General features: G+C 39.0%; 1 protein-coding gene across 1 annotated transcript in view; it reads left to right on the forward strand.

Moving 5' to 3' along the window:
* LOC128653863 (DNA-directed RNA polymerase II subunit RPB11-a) overlaps positions 1-21,085 on the forward strand; it is a 66,575-nt gene extending 45,490 nt beyond the window's left edge. The window contains exons 2-4 of the mRNA XM_053707402.1: positions 7,415-7,504; positions 11,765-11,939; positions 20,870-21,085. Coding sequence (XP_053563377.1) covers positions 7,415-7,504; positions 11,765-11,939; positions 20,870-20,905 — 301 coding nt within the window. The 3' untranslated portion in view covers positions 20,906-21,085. The remainder of the gene's footprint in view (positions 1-7,414; positions 7,505-11,764; positions 11,940-20,869) is intronic.
* The last annotated feature ends 503 nt before the right edge of the window (positions 21,086-21,588 follow it).

Here is a 21,588-nt window from a genome sequence, read left to right on the forward strand (position 1 = left end):
ACGTTCAGGCTTTTTGCCAGGCTTTGGCCAGGATTAAGCCTGTGTTTAAAACTGTTGCTCCACCATGAAGCTTAAATTTAGTTCTTAACGTTTTACAGGGCGTTCCGTTTGAACCCCTTCATTCCATTGATATTGAATTGTTATCTTGGAAAGTTCTGTTTTTAATGGCTATTTCCTCGGCTCGAAGAGTCTCTGAGTTATCGGCCTTACATTGTGATTCTCCTTATCTGATTTTTCATTCAGACAAGGTAGTTCTGCGTACTAAACCTGGGTTCTTACCTAAGGTCACTAATAGGAATATCAATCAGGAGATTGTTGTCCCATCATTGTGTCCTAACCCTTCTTCAAAGAAGGAACGACTTCTACACAATCTGGATGTAGTTCGTGCCCTGAAATTTTATTTACAGGCAACTAAAGATTTTCGCCAAACTTCTTCCCTGTTTGTCATTTATTCTGGACGGAGGAGAGGTCAAAAAGCTTCTGCTACCTCTCTCTCTTTTTGGCTTCGTAGCATAATACGTTTAGCCTATGAGACTGCTGGACAGCAGCCTCCTGAAAGAATTACAGCTCATTCTACTAGAGCTGTGGCTTCCACTTGGGCCTTTAAGAATGAGGCATCTGTTGAACAGATTTGCAAGGCTGCAACTTGGTCTTCTCTTCATACTTTTTCCAAATTTTACAAATTTGACACTTTTGCTTCTTCGGAGGCTGTTTTTGGGAGAAAGGTTCTTCAGGCAGTGGTCCCTTCCGTATAAAGATCCTGCCTGTCCCTCCCGTCATCCGTGTACTTTAGCTTTGGTATTGGTATCCCAGAAGTAATGATGACCCGTGGACTGACTACACTTAACAGGAGAAAACATAATTTATGCTTACCTGATAAATTCCTTTCTCCTGTAGTGTAGTCAGTCCACGGCCCGCCCTGTTTTTTATGGCAGGTCTAAATTTTTAAATTATACTCCAGTCACCACTGCACCCTATAGTTTCTCCTTTCTCGTTTGGTTCTCGGTCGAATGACTGGGTGTGACGTAGAGGGGAGGAGCTATATAGCAGCTCTGCTTGGGTGATCCTCTTGCACTTCCTGTTGGGGAGGAGTTAATATCCCAGAAGTAATGATGACCCGTGGACTGACTACACTACAGGAGAAAGGAATTTATCAGGTAAGCATAAATTATGTTTTTTGCCTAGAAACAGTTTCCTGAGGCTTTCCACTGTTATAGTATAAAAGTTACAGTTGGTGCAGTTAAAATTACAAACTGTGACATTCAGCTTCCCTCAGCAGTCCCCTGCATGCTATAGGACATCTCTGAAGGGCTCAAAAGGCTTCAAAAGTAGGAGCTGTGGCAGTTGTTATGACTGTTTAAAAAACATATTTTTCGTTTTGTTAATCTGTTTTTTGTATTAAGGGGTTAATCATCCATTTGCAAGTGGGTGCAATGCTCTGCTAACGTGTTACATACACTGTAAAAATTTCGTTAGTTTAACTGCCTTTTTTCACTGTTATTTCAAATTTTGGCAAAATTTGTTTCTCAAAGGCACAGTAACGTTTTTTTATATTGCTTGTTAACTTGATTTAAAGTGTTTTCCAAGCTTGCTAGTCTCATTGCTAGTCTGTATAAACATGTCTGACATAGAGGAAACACCTTGTTCATTATGTTTAAAAGCCATGGTGGAACCCCATAGGAGAATGTGTACTAAATGTATTGATTTCACTTTAAACAATAAAGATCAGCTGTTATCTTTAAAAGAATTATCACCAGAGGATTCTGACGAGGGGGAAGTTATGCCGACTAACTCTCCCCACGTGTCGGACCCTTTGACTCCCGCTCAAGGGACTCATGCTAAAATGGCGCCAAGTACATCAAAGACGCCCATAGCGATTACTTTGCAGGACATGGCGGCAATCATGGATAATACCCTGTCAGCGGTATTAGCCAGACTGCCTGAATTCAGAGGAAAGCGCGATAGCTCTGGGGTTAGACGTAATACAGAGCGCGCAGATGTTTTAAGGCCCATGTCTGATACTGCGTCACAATATGCAGAAGCTGAGGAAGAGCTTCAGTCTGTGGGTGACGTCTCTGACTCGGGGAAACCTGATTCAGATATGTCTACTTTTAAATTTAAGTTTGAGAACCTCCGGGTGTTGCTTGGAGAGGTTTTAGCTGCTCTGAATGACTGTGACACAATTGCAGTGCCAGAGAAATTGTGTAGACTGGATAAATACTACGCGGTGCCGGTGTGTACTGACGTTTTTCCAATACCTAAAAGGTTTACAGAAATTATTACTAAGGAGTGGGACAGACCCGGTGTGCCGTTTTTCCCCCCCTCCTATTTTTAGAAAAATGTTTCCAATAGACGCCACCACACAGGACTTATGGCAGACGGTCCCTAAGGTGGAGGGAGCAGTTTCTACTTTAGCAAAGCGTACCACTATCCCTGTCGAGGACAGTTGTGCTTTTTCAGATCCAATGGATAAAAAATTAGAAGGTTACCTTAAGAAAATGTTTATTCAACAAGGTTTTATCCTGCAGCCCCTTGCATGCATTGCTCCTGTCACTGCTGCTGCGGCGTTCTGGTTTGAGTCTCTGGAAGAGGCCTTTCAGACAGCTACTCCATTGACTGAAATACTTGACAAGCTTAGAACACTTAAGCTAGCTAATTCTTTTGTTTATGATACCATTGTTCATTTGACTAAACGAACGGCTAAGAATTCTGGATTCGCCATCCAGGCGCGTAGGGCGCTATGGCTTAAATCTTGGTCAGCTGACGTGACTTCAAAGTCTAAATTACTTAACATTCCCTTCAAGGGGCAGACCCTATTCGGGCCTGGTTTGAAGGAAATTATTGCTGACATTACTGGAGGTAAGGGTCATACCCTTCCTCAGGACAGGGCCAAATCAAGGGCCAAACAGTCTAACTTTCGTGCCTTTCGAAACTTCAAGGCAGGCGCAGCATCAACTTCCTCTGCTACAAAACAAGAGGGAACTTTTGCGCAATCCAAGCCGGCCTGGAAATCTAACCAGGCCTGGAGCAAAGGCAAGCAGGCCAGAAAGCCTGCTGCTGCCTCTAAGACAGCATGAAGGAACGGCCCCCTATCCGGCAACGGATCTAGTAGGGGGCAGACTTTCTCTCTTCGCCCAGGCGTGGGCAAGAGATGTTCAGGATCCCTGGGCGTTGGAGATCATATCTCAGGGATATCTTCTGGACTTCAAAGCTTCCCCCCCCACAAGGGAGATTTCACCTTTCGAAATTATCTGTAAACCAGATAAAGAAAGCGGCATTCTTACGCTGTGTGCAAGACCACCTAATAATGGGAGTGATCCATCCAGTTCCACAGATGGAACAAGGACAGGGATTTTATTCAAATCTGTTTGTGGTTCCCAAAAAAGAGGGAACCTTCAGACCAATTTTGGATCTAAAGATCTTAAACAAATTCCTCAGAGTTCCATCGTTCAAAATGGAAACTATTCGGACAATCCTACCTATGATCCAGGAGGGTCAGTACATGACCACATTGGATTTGAAGGATGCTTACCTTCACATACCGATTCACAAAGATCATCATCGGTTCCTAAGGTTTGCCTTTCTAGACAGGCATTACCAGTTTGTGGCTCTTCCCTTCGGGTTAGCTACAGCCCCAAGAATTTTTACAAAGGTTCTGGGGTCTCTTCTGGCGGTCCTAAGACCACGGGGCATAGCAGTGGCCCCTTATCTAGACGACATCCTGATACAGGCGTCAAACTTCCAAATTGCCAAATCTCATACGGACATAGTGTTGGCATTTCTGAGGTCGCATGGGTGGAAAGTGAACGAGGGAAAGAGTTCTCTATAACCCCTCACAAGGGTTTCCTTCCTAGGAACTCTGATAGATTCTGTAGAAATGAAAATTTACCTGACTGAGTCCAGGTTATCAAAGCTTCTAAATTCCTGCCGTGTTCTTCACTACATTCCGCGCCCTTCGGTGGCTCAGTGCATGGAAGTGATCGGCTTAATGGTAGCGGCGATGGACATAGTGCCATTTGCGCGCCTACATCTCAGACGGCTGCAATTATGCATGCTCAGTCAGTGGAATGGGGATTACACAGATTTGTCCCCTCTGCTAAATCTGGATCAAGAGACCAGAGATTCTCTTCTCTGGTGGCTATCTCGGGTCCATCTGTCCAAAGGTATGACCTTTCGCAGGCCAGATTGGATAATTGTAACAACAGATGCCAGCCTTCTAGGTTGGGGTGCAGTCTGGAATTCCCTGAAGGCTCAGGGATCGTGGACTCAGGAGGAGAAACTCCTCCCAATAAATATTCTGGAGTTAAGAGCAATATTCAATGCTCTTCTAGCTTGGCCTCAGTTAGCAACCCTGAGGTTCATCAGATTTCAGTCGGACAACATCACGACTGTGGCTTACATCAACCATCAAGGGGGGACCAAGAGCTCCCTAGCGATGTTAGAAGTCTCCAAGATAATTCGCTGGGCAGAGACTCACTCTTGTCATCTATCAGCGATCCATATCCCAGGTGTAGAGAACTGACTGGGAGGCGGATTTTCTAAGTAGTCAGACTTTTCAACCGGGGGAGTGGGAACTCCATCCGGAGGTGTTTGCTCAATTGGTTCATCGTTGGGGCACACCAGAATTGGATCTCATGGCGTCTCGCCAGAACGCCAAGCTTCCTTGTTACGGATCCAGGTCCAGGGACCCAGAAGCGACGCTGATAGATGCTCTAGCAGCACCGTGGTTCTTCAACCTGGCTTATGTGTTAACACAGTTTCCTCTGCTCCCTCGACTGATTGCCAAAATCAAACAGGAGAGAGCATCAGTGATCTTGATCGCGCCTGCGTGGCCACGCAGGTCCTGGTATGCAGACCTGGTGGACATGTCATCCTTTCCACCTTGGCCTCTGCCTCTGAGACAAGACCTTCTACTACAAGGTCCTTTCAATCATCCAAATCTAATTTCTCTGAGACTGACTGCCTGGAGATTGAACGCTTGATTTTATCAAGGCGTGGCTTCTCCGAGTCAGTCATTGATACCTTAATACAGGCACGAAAGACTGTAACCAGGAAAATCTACCATAAGATATGGCGCAAATATCTTCATTGTTGTGAATCCAAGAATTACTCATGGAGTAAGGTTAGGATTCCTAGGATATTGTCCTTTCTCCAAGAGGGTTTGGATAAAGGATTATCAGCTAGTTCTTTAAAGGTACAGATTTCTGCTCTGTCTATCCTTTTGCACAAGCGTCTGGCAGAGGTTCCAGACGTCCAGGCATTTTGTCAGGCTTTGGTTAGAATTAAGCCTGTGTTTAAACCTGTTGCTCCTCCATGGAGCTTAAACTTGGTTCTTAAGGTTCTTCAAGGAGTTCCTTTTGAACCCCTTCATTCCATTGATATCAAACTTTTATCTTGGAAAGTTCTGTTTTTGATGGCTATTTCCTCGGCTCGTAGAGTCTCTGAGTTATCAGCTTTACAATGTGATTCTCCTTATCTGATTTTCCATACAGATAGAGTAGTTCTGCGTACAAAACCTGGGTTTTTACCTAAGGTAGTTTCCAACAAGAATATCAATCAAGAGATTGTTGTTCCATCATTGTGTCCTAATCCTTCTTCAAAGAAGGAATGTCTTTTACATAATTTGGACGTAGTCCGTGCTTTAAAGTTTTAGTTACAAGCGACTAAATATTTTCGTCAAACATCTTCCCTGTTTGTTGTTTACTCTGGACAGAGGAGAGGTCAAAAGTCTTCGGCAACCTCTCTTTCTTTTTGGCTTCGGAGCGTAATACGCTTAGCCTATGAGACTGCTGGACAGCAGCCCCCTGAAAGGATTACAGCTCATTCTACTAGAGCTGTGGCTTCCACCTGGGCCTTTAAAAATGAGGCTTCGGTTGAACAGATTTGCAAAGCGGCGACTTGGTCTTCGCTTCATACCTTTTCAAAATTTTACAAATTTGATACTTTTGCTTCTTCGGAGGCTATTTTTGGGAGAAAGGTTCTACAGGCAGTGGTCCCTTCCGTTTAAGTACCTGCCTTGTCCCTCCCTTCATCCGTGTACTTTAGCTTTGGTATTGGTATCCCACAAGTAATGGATGATCCGTGGACTGGATACACCTAACAAGAGAAAACATAATTTATGCTTACCTGATAAATTTATTTCTCTTGTGGTGTATCCAGTCCACGGCCCGCCCTGTCACTTTAAGGCAGGTCTAAATTTTAAACTACAGTCACCACTGCACCCTATGGTTTCTCCTTTCTCGGCTAGTTTCGGTCGAATGACTGGATATGGCAGTTAGGGGAGGAGCTATATAGCAGCTCTGCTGTGGGTGATCCTCTTGCAACTTCCTGTTGGGAAGGAGAATATCCCACAAGTAATGGATGATCCGTGGACTGGATACACCACAAGAGAAATAAATTTATCAGGTAAGCATAAATTATCTTTTTTAATACAAGTATTTAATATGCTTAAAGGGACACTGTACCCAAAAAAATTCTTTCGTGATTCACATTGAGCATGACATTTTAAGCAACTTTTTAATTTACTGCTATTATCAATTTTTCTTAATTCTCTTGGTATCTTTATTTGAAATGCAAGAATGCAAGTTTAGATGCCGGCCCATTTTTTGTGAACAACCTGGGTTGTCCTTGCTGATTGGTGGATAAATTCATCCACCAATAAAAATGTGCTGTCCAGAGTACTGAAACCAAAAAAAAGCTTAGATGCCTTCTTTTTCAAATAATGATAGCAAGAAATGAAGAAAAATTGATAATAGGAGTAAATTAGAAAGTTGCTTAAAATTGCATGCGCTTTCTGAATTACAAAAGAAAAAATTTGGGTACAGTGTCCCTTTAATTATGTGTAGTAAAACAACTTTGCAGTATACCTACTTTTTTTGCTGTTTCTGTTAATTTTAACTCTGAAAATTAATAGTTTTACAATTCTGAAATAGGCACGTTAGGCTTCAGAAGCCTAACCCTGACACATATCTGTCCCTCACTGGCTTTAGAGATTATCAGATAAGGAACTGCAACACAAATGGTGATTTTACTTATATAATGATGTGGCTAGCTGTGTATACTCCAGTACCAAGTAGAAATTGGCTCCTCAAAATAATGCAAGCGGTGAGTGGAGTTTGGCTTTGAAAACATTTGCTACAAACAGTCTTATTGCAGTTAAAACATTTTTAAATTCACCCACTATGTAAACAATTGCAAGGTTGCTAATAAATATTGTAATTGCAAGGTGTTTACTGTCCCATTTGAGGCAAAGTAAATCTTTCACAAACTTCCGTAACCAAAGTGCATTTTATTTTAAAACATTTTCTGTAAAAAAAAGAAACTAAAAAAAAGCACTAATGAATAGGTAGTAGAAGTACTAATTTTACTACTTTTATTTTTCTGATATACTTTAACCTATCTTTCTTCATTTTAGGATAACTATTACAAAAGATACCAAAGTACCCAATGCCTGTTTATTTACTATAAACAAAGAAGACCACACAATTGGAAATATCATTAAATCGTAAGTAGTGTTGCACAGAAGTCACAGTGTACCTGTTCTTTTACTTGCAAATTAGATGGGCATTTTAGTGGGTACTAAACCTAAAGCATTTGCTTTAAAGTTCTGGAGGTTTCTAGTAAATACACATTTTAAAGGGAAATAAACCTGTAGGCAAAGTTTGTGTAGGAAACAGTCGTGTTCTGTGTTGGTTTTAGCATCTCTCCCTGATAGCTGTATGCACCACCTTTTTGTAGTTAAAGTGATGGTAAACTTTTTTAGTTTCAATAACGGAATACCCAATTTCCTACATCACTGAAGATTGATGCTGTAGCCAATCTCATCGCGCCCACTTTGCTGGATGCCAAAAGCTACAGCCTAAATCGTCAGTGAAGTAGGAAATAGAGTATCTGTTATGGGCGGAGGAACGGCAACATATAGTAAAACATGAAAGGATAATTATTTTTTTTAAAAATTAAGTGTTTCCAAAGGCTTTCATGAATGAAAGTTCCCATCTTTTAGTTTGATTACAAATATTGTAACTAAAAAAGTCAGTTTATCATCTCTTTAAGGTGGTACTAGCCTAATCCAGCCTAGCAGGAGATTTTTGTTTTGAATTTACTGCATATATATTAGTGGAATTGGACATCTGTGAATACTGTAGCTGCACATCCCCCCGCCAGTATCCTGCAATCTGGGAAAAATAACAACTTCCTTTTGTTGATTGATGTCCTTGTAGCACCTCACATTCACTATGAAGTTCCTAATTTAAAAAAGAAAAAAAAAGTGAAATTGTCCCAGATATCACTAGCTAAGATAAGTTAGTACAGCACTGTCCCGAAACAAAGGGGTGTGCGTTTAGTGCACTGGGAGTCTTACCCAAGTGCTTGTAACTGCTTTGTAGCAGTAGTATAGCGGCAATCTTTTAACTGCCACTTCTATTTTGTAGTAGGCAGGTTTTGGCAGTATTAGAGACTGTTGTTCAGCCCCAACAGCAGAGCACATGATCACTGCATTTATATAGAAATACTTGGAGGGCGGTATGGAAACATAAAAATAGCTGGTTTTGGGGCGTGTCTCTGGGCAGCACCTTGAATGGCAGCAATATTAGTAGCTCTGTGTGGATCACTGATACTTTGCCTATTATCAGTGAAATAACTGTTCAACCAGCTATAATATTCTAATATATAGATCCTACGGGTCAATCTGACTTGAGGGATATATATATTTTTTTATATATACTTCACCTCTGCATACTAATCCGGAGCGTTGAGGCCTAAGGCAAACTCTTCACTGAGAGGCTCTCAACACCCCCCTGGTAATTCTACAGGCCGGGTAAGCAGTGCATAGACACTGAATATAACCTCATCTTCAATCTAGAACATCCATGGGCAGCCTGTGACTGACGAAAAGAGGATAAAGTGTCCTTTCCCGCTGCACACGCATTTACAAAAGATGGCGCTTAATACTAACTTAATATTTGAGGCTATGGCCAACCTGCTAACTGAACATCATGAGAAGCTTCTGCAATCTTGGTCGGCAGAATGGGGTAGCTTGTGTGAGCTAACAAAGCAGATCGGATCTCAACACAGGATGCTGAGAGTCTGCCCGGTGAAATCTGAAAGGGATACAAGTACCCAAGTGACCTCCCTAAGCGCACCCGATCCCTCACCTCAGGTCCAAGTTCCGGCTGTTGCAGATCAGTGCTGTCAATTGGGAGACCCGGAGAACAACTCCGTAGCTGTGGACATTCCTTCAGATAAATCTGTAAGCCTGAGAGCCCAAAAAACATTTCCCACTGTGAGGCTGTTGACCGTGAGAGAGGAGATTGCGGCCAAGACCGGCACAAGTACTTTGCTTACCTGCTCAGTGAAGACACACCACTTGCTGGATGTTGGAGCGATGACTCTCCGTCATTTTTGGAACATTGGGGCTTGAAAAAGTCAATCCGGGAGAGGCAGCACCAGGTGCAGCTCGTTCAGAATGAAGTATGCAATGCGCATGAAAAAGTGGCTATGGCAGTGAATCCCCACTCCGCATACCAAAACCTCACTCAGCATGGAATAAAACGGAACGGAGGAGCTTTAATCCTTGACAAACCTAAAGGCAGCTTATGTCATCTGTTTGACCCGGGGGGACCTAATCTGATGCATCGAGCTACTGTCTTTCTGCGCTTTGCCCCCTGTGAACTTCACTGTGGTGTTGGATAAAATTGATCAACACGGCAGGGCTTTAGTCAGGACGGAGGACATTTCATACCTGCTATTTGACCCTGGCGACTCGTGGAGAGGAGTGTGTGTGCCGGGACTGTGAACTGCAAATACTTTCTAAGCGCACTGTTGCGCCCATGCGGCTAGCTGCAGAGGAAGGAAACGTTACAGATATCGTGGACAGTAACAGGGTATTGCGGATTTTACATAAGCTCATCTATGAACACTTGATACTCTGATCGTATTTAATTTCCTGCATTTCTGTGTATATGTATTATAGCGATGTGGGACCTGGCATACATAGTTCTATTTGTTATACTAGAGGATTGGTACTGCTACTAGTTTCTACATGTCTCGAGTTGCTTGCTGTTTATACTACCTGTGTATGCTTTTCACATTGTACAGTATTAGTTTCCTATACAGCGCCGCTGCATGAACAGGTTATACTGCAGACTCTATACGTGAGGGATGTGCTGTGCTCTGTTTGTTGATGGACGCTAGTAAATATCTTTGGCTTATTCTGGATTGAGAGTTCTGATCTGCTATACTAAATGTTTCTCTGCTATAACATAGCTCCACCTTGCTCCATATATCCCTCCAAAGTTCCTCCATACCAGTTCAATGTATAATATTAAGTTAAAGATAGCGTGGTTTTATGTTTACTATAATATATTGGGAGGGTCTGTGTTCAGATAAGCTTTAACCATACAGTTTTGTGGAATTCTAAATAAGGGCTTGCTATTTAATGTCTCTACTAAGAGATTTACAACCTGGATGTTCATTACCATACAATACATTAGAGTAGAAATGTGGTATATTATACTATGATTGTTGGTTTGTAAGGGAATATATTCTATGACTTTAATTGTTTGCTTTGTACCTGTTATACATGCTTATTTTGCTTCTATCAATTTACTTGTGAACTGACGGGGACAGTCAAAAGTCACTCGGCATTCAGGGCATCACGTTTCACAATAACTAATATGGCCTTAATATTAGGGGCAGTCCTTTGTAAACTTTCCTTTAGCTTATGCCACTGTAAATACTTTTTTTTTTTTTATGAGGAATTCTTAGGTTATTTACTACTCCCAGTTAACAGTGCACAGATCCTCTACCTAAATAAATAAGTTGAGATCAGTGATTGAGTAAAAATTATGAGGTGGAATTTAACGGTAAAGAAGATTACCCTTATGTTAAGCCATTGCCTAATTTAAAGAAGTCTATGCATTCATTTTTAGAGAGACGCTATATTTGAAAATATAGAATAGTAGGTATACCTCACTATAGACTACTTGCTTATATCACTGCCTAGACTTCTCTTGCTAGAGATTAGGTTAGAATTAACACCCTCCAGCAAACAATCCTATTGTATATGCTTTTCATCAGCAGTCTCATAAGTGCCAAATACAAAATGGCAGCTACCTATTATCATATACTATATCTTGGATCCAAGAGGGGCCCACTGTTTCTTTATTTTATATTCGTTATATTTACATTTCCCCCGAAATTCCCCTTTTTATATAAAAAGCTCTCTCCTCAGGGGTCCAAGAGAGGCCTCTATTTGCCTTTAGGGGAAATTACCCTTTAAATCAACATATTTTATGGGGACACATTTCATATGTTTAATAAAGGAAAAAAAAGATTCTAAGATTGAGACCCAAGAGTGGTCTCTTACAGTTCTTTAGCTTATTATACTCCCTATAATATGGTGAGGTCCAAGGGTGGCCTCATTGTTCATTTGGAAGGTGTACAGTTAGAAAGGCATCCATACATTTTGATATTATAAATGTCTTGTAACTTTGTTTTATTGTTTAAGTTTGTTTATTGATTGAGTATCTGGAAACTACTTGTATTTTTATTTTGTTCTGACATTTCAACTTTGTATGCCTTATAATGAATCGCAATAAATAAATAAAAAATAGCTGGTTTTACTGAACATGCATCTGAATTGTCAAAAGCCTGCTGAGATTTCAGCATAATATACTATTGTTATTATTGGTGTATCTTCTCTATTCCTTGGCATGTGCATATTCTTCAGCTGTAAGTAATTTTATTTTTATTTTATTTTTTATAGACAGCTGCTGAAGGATCCCCAAGTTCTATTTGCTGGATACAAAGTTCCCCATCCTTTGGAGCATAAGATTATTATAAGAGTTCAGACAACCCCAGACTACAGCCCACAGGAGGCTTTTACCAATGCAATTACAGACTTGATAAGCGAACTGTCTCTTCTTGAGGAAAGATTTAGAGTAAGCTTTCTCAGCCTTGTTTTTTTTTCTTATTAATAATGCTGAATAAGTAGTCAAGTTTAAAATGTTTGTATTTTACAAAGAGCAGGTGGATTTACTTACAAGACATAAGACATCGGACCTATGATTAACCAAAAAATCCTCTAACCCACCGGACGAGTGACTGACAAATTACCAGCCCGCAAGAAAATGTAGTCGCTCATGAGTTTCTGCATATAGTGTTCAAATTACTTTAAAAAGACAAAGTAAAGCTTGTTGTTATAATCTCACAAAGGTGTATTATTATTTATTTTTGTTTACATCCCTGAGATTGGTCCAATTATACAATCATGAAACAAAGCAATAGTGCAAAATTATACTTTGAAGGAAGGCTCAAGTTAGATTTGCAAAACTGCTTTCAAAACAAATATAACATTTAAATAACTTTGTAACTAAGCATCATTCACTGTATTAAACTTTACCAGAACTACCTGATTTATCTTTATGAAACATTGTTGAAACTGGTTTATTTTTTTTAATTCTACCGGTATTGTGCTCCCCCCCAAAAAAGTATGTCTGTTGTGATATCTCTAAGCTAACATCCAGAATAAGCATTGTTGGTATGTCAGGAAAAGTAATGCAAATCTGAGCTGCAGTTTCTTTTATTACTTTTGCTAATATTATCCCAAAAAAATATTGTTTATTAGTATTTTCTTTTCTAAAAATACAGTGCATCTACTGTGACATCACTAATATCCAGAACAAGATATTAAGAGATTGATCGCAAAGCTAAATTCATCCATCCTGCTTACTAGAAAATGTGAGTTTGCCATTCGGGCTGGTGATTTAAAAATTGACTTGCCCGCAAGGAATTTTGGTCGCAATTGGCGACCGGACCGGTCTATTCTTACAGACTAATTGGGTAGCTATACCTCAGCCAGCAATTTTGTAAATAAATTAGTTATTTTAGGTTTAGGAATGTTCAATTGAGCTTGTGACACATTTAAAGGATTCCAAAACTTAAGTTTTTTGTCCATAACCTGACCATCAATTTCAAATCACTAACGTGTATATTTCATCACTTACCTACTTTTACAGTCCAACGATCTTTCTGAACACTATAAAATTAAAATGTATTTTTCTAAGATGACATCATTACAGCCAACCCTCTAATATGGGCCGTGCACACCAAACTTCAATTTCCAATCGTATTGCAATTTTGTGCATATCATTAAGTGACAATGTCGTCACCCGGCGCATGCGCATTACGATCCGTTGACCCGTGCATGTGCATATCTGATCCATGATACCACACTTACCCATACAGTGGTATTGTAAATAAGCATATGCTCTGCTCTTACAAACTCTATTCATCAAATTCAGCATAAAGTGAAATAAAATTAATATGTGTTTTATTCATAAGTTTGTCCGTTTTTATACACATATAGAATTAATGCTCGTTATTGTTAGAGAGATTCTCGCAGCAATCCTCACTTACCTGCTCTATTCAGTGTATTGAGCATACAGTTAAATAAAATTAATATGGGTTTCATTGATAATTTTGTCCGTTTTTCTATACATATAGAATTAATGCTCGTTATTACTAGGGAGATTCTCGCAGCGATCCACACTTACCTGCTCTATTCAGCAGCTCTGTCTGATATCAACACAGCAGGTCTGCTGGTTTGCTGTGAGTTACGTCAAGAATGACGTGGACGGTATATCGCGCATGCGCATATCATCAAACCGACGCCATTTTCATAACCTGGGTTATCGTTCAGAATTGGATGATGGTAATGAATCGCCGTCGGTGGGTTTGGAAAACCTTGTATTTTCGCAATCGGATTGCTAAGAAAGGGTAAATATTATAAACGCAATGCAAATTACAAAAATATAGAAAATATATTGATATTTCAATTTAAGATGACTTTTTTTCTGGGTTTAGTGTCCCTTTAATCAAATCAAAGGTTGTTTTGCTAATAGTTTACTTTATACATCAAGTGTTGCAATTAATTTACCTTTTTTTTTAAAAAAAAAAAAAATTCAAAGGGGCTTTTATAATACAGCAACTGTCAAATATTTGCATGTGTGTTTCTATGCTATATGTATATAAACAAATTGTGTGTCGTCCTGTATTCTCAGTTTAAACATAGTGAATGTCTGTTCATGGGCTTTAGGGTCTTTTTCCCTATTGATGTGTGTTTTTTTCTGTCAAATATGCATATTTGAGCAAGTGCAAGCTCTATTTAGATATTGCGTATTTTATTTATTATTGAATGACAATGTACATACTTTTCTCTCAGAAGCTGTGCATATGAGTGTATTATTCAAATTACATGTCTCTCTTTTAGTACATACTGGTACTTTACCTTTAATAAGTCTGCAATCCTCAGCAGGACATGATTAAGCTAATCAGTCTAGGTTTATTTATGCCCTGTCTGGCGAACTTTAGCTATGTCTCTGAGTAAGGCATGTAAACAGCCGAAACGCGTTAGACACAAGTCCTGCTGAGAGACTTTGTCTTTGTTTTTATCATATATTTTTATGATGCTTGTATCCAGCTCCGAATAAAGAAATAATTTTTTACACTTAACGCTTGGAGGTTTGCCGGAGTATCTCTGCTTTTCACAGGCTTTTATAATAGTATATTAAGTGTATATTTTTGTCCTTCATGATTTGCATAGCTTGTAACAGCTACAATAGACTTTTTTGTTGATATATTTCTTTCATATAATTGGCAAGAGTCCATGAGTTAGTGACGTATGGGATATACAATCCTACCAGGAGGGGCAAAGTTTGCCAAACCTCAAAATGCCTATAAATACATCCCTCACCACACCCACAATTCAGTTTTTACAAACTTTACCTCCTATGGAGGTGGTGAAGTAAGTTTGTGCTTAGATTCTACGTTGATATGCGCTTCTCAGCATTTTGAAGCCCGATTCCTCTCAGAGTACAGTGAATGTCAGAGGGATGTGAAGGGAGTATCACCTATTGAATGCAATCTATTTCATAGGTTCTCTGGTATCGGTTGTAGAGCTTCATCTCCTACCTCCCTTATTCAGATCGACGATATACTCTCATATTCCATTACCTCTACTGATAACTGTTTCAGTACTGGTTTGGCTATATGTGGATGGGTGTCTTTTGGTAAGTATGTTTTCATTACTTAAGACACACTCGGCTATGGTTTGGCGCTTTATGTATTATTATAAAGTTCTAAATATATGTATTGAACTTATATTTGCCATGAGTCAGGTTTATGTATATTTCCTTTTGCAGACTGTTAGTTTCATATTTGGGAAAAGCATTTTAAAAAAAAAATTCTTACCTGGGGTATAATCTTGTCAAATGGACTGTTTTTCATTAAATTTCGGGGGCAAAATTAGGCTCGCGAGGGTGCAAAATGCCAAAGTATATTGCATCATTCTTGGCGCGAGATTTTTTGGTGCGAAGTTACGTTCGATGACGCAAAATTCGTCATTTCCAGCGTCTTAGTTGACGCCGAGTTCCTTTCACAAGGTTGCGTCTTCAATGATGTGAGTGTCTCATTTCCGGGTGTTAGCGCCAAAAAAAATTCTGTTTGCATTGTACGTCATACTTGGCGTCAAATATTTTCATTATTTAAAACCCCATTCCTATATGCCTCTTGCCTTTTTTTCTATCAGAGGGCTATGCTGTTTGCATTTTTTCCCCATTCCTGAAACTGCCATATAAGGAAATTGATAATTTTGCTTTATATGTTGTTTTTTCTTTTACATTTGCAAGATGTCTCAATCTGATCCTGTCTCAGAAACCACTGTTGGAACCCTGCCGCCTGATAACAGTTCTACCAAAGCTAAGTGCATTTGTTGTAAATTTGTGGACATTATATCTATTACATATATATATATATATATATATGTAATAGTTGTCATGATAAGCTTTTACATGCAGATAATGTGTCCATCAGTAATAGCACATTGCCTGTTGTTCCTTCCACATCTAATATACAAGATATATCTCTGAATTTAAAAGATTTTATTGCTGATGCAATTCAGAAGGCTTTGTCTGCCATCCTTCTAATAAACGTAAAAGGTCTTTGTAAAACTTCTCATAAAGTTGATGAAATTTCAAATGACAGACAACATACTGAATTATCCTCCTCTGACGAGGATCTATCTGATTCAGAAGATCCTTCCTCAGATATTGACACTGACAAATTTACTTATTTATTTAAAATGGAGTATATTTGTTCTTTGTTAAAAGAAGTGTTGATTACATTGGATATTGAGGAAACTAGTCGTCTTGATGTTAAAACTAGTAGACGTTAAAAATTCTGTTTATAAACCTCCTGTGGTTACTCCTGAGGTTTTTCCAGTTCCCGATGCTATTTCTGATATGATTTCTAAGGAATGGAATAGGCCTGGTACTTATTTTATTCCTTCTTCAAGGTTTAAAAAAATCGTATCCTTTGCCAGCAGTTAGATTGGAGTTTTGGGAAAAGATCCCCAAAGTTGATGGGGCTATTTCTACTCTTGCTAAACGTACTACTACTCCTATGGAAGATAGTACTTCATTTAAAGATCCTTTAGATAGGAAACTTGAATCCTATCTAAGGAAAGCCTTTTTATATACTGGTCATCTGCTCAGGCCTGCAATTTCTTTGGCTGATGTTGCAGCTGCAAAGTTTAGCGCAACAGGAAACAGATAATGATTTGTCTAGCATTGTTCGTTTGCTTCAACATGCTAATCATTTTATTTGTGATACCATTTTTGATATCAAAATTGATGTTAAATCTATGTCTTTAGTTATTTTAGCTAGGAGAGCTTTGTGGCTTAAATCTTGGAATGCTGACATGGTATCTAAGTCTAGATTACTATCTCTTTCTTTCCAAGGTAATAAGTTATTTGGTTCTCAGTTGGTTTCAATTATTTCAACTGTCACTGGGGGGAAGGGAGTTTTTTTGCCTCAGGATAAAAGACCTAAGGGTAAATCTAAAGCTTCTAACCGTTTTCGTTCCTTACGACTAAATAAGGAACAGAAACCTAATCCTTCCCCCAAAGAATCTGGTTCCAATTATTGCAAACCTTCAAGTTGGAGTAAATCCAAACCATTTAAAAAATCAAAGCCAGCCACCAAGTCTGCATGAAGGTGCGGCCCTCATTCCAGCTCAGCTGGTAGGGGGCAGATTAAGATTCTTCCAGAAAAAATGGGCAGATTCTGTCCAAAATCAATGGATTCAGAGTATTGTCTCTCAAGGGTACCGAATAGGATTCAGAGTAAGACCTCCTGTGAGAAGATTTTTTCATCTCACGCATCCCAGCAAATCCAGTAAAGACTCAGGCTTTTCTGAAGTGTGTTTCAGATCTGGAGCTTTCAGGGGTAATCATACCAGTTCCGTTTCAGGAACCGGGTCTGGGGTTTTATTCAAATCTATTCATTGTCCCAAAGAAAGAAAATTCATTCAGGCCATTTCTGGATCTCAAAATTTTGAAGCGTTATGTAAGAGTGCCAACTTTCAAAATGGTGACTATAAGGACTAGTCTGCCTTTTTGTTCAACAAGGGCATTATATGTCCACAATAGACTTACAGGATGCATTTCTTCATATTCCGATTCATGCAGATCATTTTCAGTTTCTGAGATTCTCTTTTCTAGACAAGCATTACCAATTTGTCGCTCTTCCATTTGGCCTAGCGACAGCTCCAAGAATCTTTTCAAAAGTTCTTGGTGCCCTACTCTCTGTAATCAGAGAACGGGGTATTGCGGTGTTTCCTTATTTGGACGATATCTTGGTACTAGCTCAGTCTTTACATTCTGCAGAATCTCACACAAATCAACTAGTGTTGTTTCTTCAAAGACATGGTTGGAGGATCAATTTACTAAAAAGTTCTTTGATTCCTCAGACAAGGGTCAACTTTTTAGGTTTCCAGATAGATTCAGTGTCCATGCTGAAGAGAAGATTAAAATTGCTTTCAGCTTGTCGTAACCTTCAGTCTCAATCATTCCCTTCAGTAGCTATGTGCATGGAAGCTTTAGGTCTCATGACTGCTGCATTGGATGTGATCCCCTTTGCTCGTTTTCACATGAGACCTCTCCAGCTTTGTATGCTGAACCAGTGGTGCAGGGATTATACAAAGATATCACAATTAATATCCTTAAATCCCAATGTCTGACTATCTCGGACTTGGTGGTTAGATCTAGGGGCCTCTTTTGTCCATCCAACCTGGACTGTCATCACAACAGATGCAAGTTTTTCAGGTTGGGGAGCAGTCTGGGGATCTCTGACAGCACAAGGGGTTTGGAAATCTCAAGAGGCGAAATTACCAATCAATATTTTGGTACTCCGTGTGTTTTTCAGGGCTCTTCAGGTTTGGCCTCTATTGAAGAGAGAAGCATTCATTTGTTTTCAGACAGACAATATCACAACTGTGGCATATGTCAATCATCAGGGTGGGACTCACAGTCCCCAAGTTATGAAGTATCTCGGATACTTGCTTGGGCGGAATCCAGCTCCTGTCTAATTTCTGCGGTTCATATCCCAGGTATAGACTATTGGGAAGTGGATTATCTCAGCCGTCAGACTTTACATCCGGGGGAGTGTTCCCTCCATCCGGATGTGTTTTCTCAGATTGTTCAGATGTGGGGTCTTCCAGAAATAGATCTGATGGCTTCTCAACTAAACAAGAAACTTCCCAGGTACCTGTCCAGGGATCCTCAGGTGGAAGCAGTGGATGCGTTGACAGATCCTTGGTGTTACCAATCTGCTTATATTTTCCCGCCTCCTAGTTCTTCTTCCAAGAGTGATCTCCAAAATCATCATGGAACAATCGTTTGTGTTGCTGGTAGCTCCAGCATGGCCTCACAGGTTTTGGTATGTGGATCTTGTTCGAATGTCCAGTTGCCAACCTTGGCCACTTCCATTAAGGCTAGACCTTCAATCTCGAGATCCGTTTTTCCATCAGGATCTCAAATCATTAAATTTGAAGGTATGGAAATTGAACGCCTAGTGCTTAGTCATAGAGGTTTCTCTGACTCAGTGAATAATACTATGTTACAGGCACGTAAATCTGTTTCTTGGAAGATTTATTATTGAGTTTGGAAGACTTATATTTCATGGTGGTGTTCTCATAAATTCTCTTGGCATTCTTTTAGAATTCCTAGAATTTTACAGTTTCTTCAGTATGGTTTGGATAATGATTTGTCTGCAAGTTCCTTGAAGGGACAAATCTCTGCTCTTTCTGTTTTATTTCACAGAAAGATTGCTAAGCTTCCTGATATGCACTGTTTTGTACAGGCTTTGGTCCGTATCAAGCCTGTCATTAAATCAATCTCTCCTCCTTGGAGTCTTAATTTGGTTTTCAAGGCTTTACAGGCTCCTCCGTTTGAACTGCATTCTTTGTACATTAAATTACTTTCTTGGAAAGTGTTGTTCCTTTTGGCCATCTCTTCTGCTAGAAGAGTTTCTGAATTATCTGCTCTCTTGTGAATCTCCTTTTCTGATTTTTTTTTTTATCAGGATAAGGCAGTTTTGCAGACATCATTTAAATTCTTACCTAAGGTTATGAATTCTAACAACATTAATAGAGAAATTGTTGTCCCTTCTTTGTGTCCTAATCCTAAGAATTCTTTGGATGTGGTAAGAGCTTTGAAATATTATGTCGAAGCTACTAAAGATTTCAGGAAGACTTCTAGTCTATTTGTTATCTTTTCTGGTTCTAGGAAAGGTCAGAAGGCTTCTGCCATTTCCCTGGCATCTTGGTTGAAGCTTTTGATTCATCAAGCTTATTTGGAATCGGGTCAAGCCCCACCTCAGAGAGTTACAGCTCATTCTACTAGATCAGTCTCTACTTTGTGGACTTTTAAGAATGAAGCTTCAGTTGATCAGATTTGCAAAGCAGCAACTTTGTCTTCTTTGCATACATTTACTAAATTCTACCGTTTTTATGTATTTGCTTCTTCGGAAGCAGTTTTTGGTAGAAAAGTTATTCAGCAGCTGTTTCAGTTTGATTCTTCTGCTTATGTTTTAAGGTTTTTTTTTTTTCTTTCATTTATGAGAAAAAAAACTTTTTTTGGTTGTGGATTTAATTTTTTCAGCGGAAAATGGCTGTTTTTATTTTATCCCACCCAATCTAGTGACTCTTGTGTGGAGTTCCACATCTTGGGTATTGCTATCCCATACTTCACTAGCTCATGGACTCTTGCCAATTACATGAAAGAAAACATAATTTATGTAAACTTACCAGATAAATTAATTTGTCATATTGGCAAGAGTCCATGAGACCCACCCTTTTTTATGGTGGTTATGATTTTTTTGTATAAAGCACAATTATTTCCAAATGCCTTTGATGCTTTTTACTCCTTTCTTTATCACCCCACTACTTGGCTATTTGTTAAACTGAATTGTGGGTGTGGTGAGGGGTGTATTTATAGGCATTTTGAGGTTTGGGAAACTTTGCCCCTCCTGGTAGGATTGTATATCCCATATGTCACTACCTCATGAACTCTTGCCAATATGAAAGAAATTAGTTTATCAGGTAAGTTCTTACATAAATTATGTTTTTCAAGTTTACCATAAGGACTGTTTGTAACCATTGCACTGTAAAAAAATGTTTTATTCCAAAGTAACTGAATAAACCACAGTTGAAATGCTAACTAAGGTAAAATAGGAAACAATAATAATTGCTTCCTGTTTCCTTTTTAGAGCACATCTACTGCAAAAAAAGAGTATTATACTTTTTATTTTAAAGCTACAATGTGGAAAGTGCAGTGGAGAGGTATTTTGCTGTTTGTGATTACAGAACCTACTGTAGTTTATTTAAAGGTTTAGATAAGACTGTTTTATAAATGTCCACAGAAAATAGAAAATTTGTGACATTAGGTCTTGTTCCAGCAGCATTATACACAATGAGAATTACTTGTGAAGTAGGGTTACAGCATTCACTTATTTGTGTCTTGTGTTTTTACAGGTTGCTATTAAAGACAAACAAGAAGGAATTGAATGAATAAATGGCTGGAATTAATTTGCACACTGGAACCCATGGTGTTTTTGTTGTTTAGTAGCAGTCACAGTACCCTTTTTTTTTTTTTTTAAGGGAGGATATATGTAAACGACGAGATTCTTTTTCACCTTGATCTGTATAGACCATTTTTTTTAAATAAAAAAATAAATTGCTTAATCATGATTCTAAAATTGTGTTTTTGTGCATCACGTTTTCAATTATTTCTCAAAAATATTTTTATGGTAATAGTCTAAAAAATAAAACACATAATTTACATGATACATGTATAGAATATGCCTCAGTGTTCTCCCCAGTACCTATTTTAATGGGCACACCACGCATTAAAATGTAAACCATTGTTAACCTAAAATTGGTTAATAAATTATTTTAATGATTGTTTCACAACTTATCATTAATACAATTATGCAATTAGTGCTTTGTGGATAGTTTAAATAACATTTATAAATAACAGAAAATTGTATAATATTGCAAAGTATTTCACTGCCCCCACCGGCTCCTTCATAATGCTATATGGCTGGCAAAATGTTTCTGTGGAGAACACTGTACCTGATGACGCTTAACTGATAAAACTAGCCGTATTACATACACAGTGTAAGAATGTTATTTTGTATCGCACTACATTAGCCCTCATTCTTTTGTAACCACTGACTATAGTTCAGACTGTG

The sequence above is a fragment of the Bombina bombina genome, chromosome 3 (genome assembly GCF_027579735.1).
Source record: "Bombina bombina isolate aBomBom1 chromosome 3, aBomBom1.pri, whole genome shotgun sequence".
NCBI lineage: Eukaryota > Metazoa > Chordata > Amphibia > Anura > Bombinatoridae > Bombina > Bombina bombina.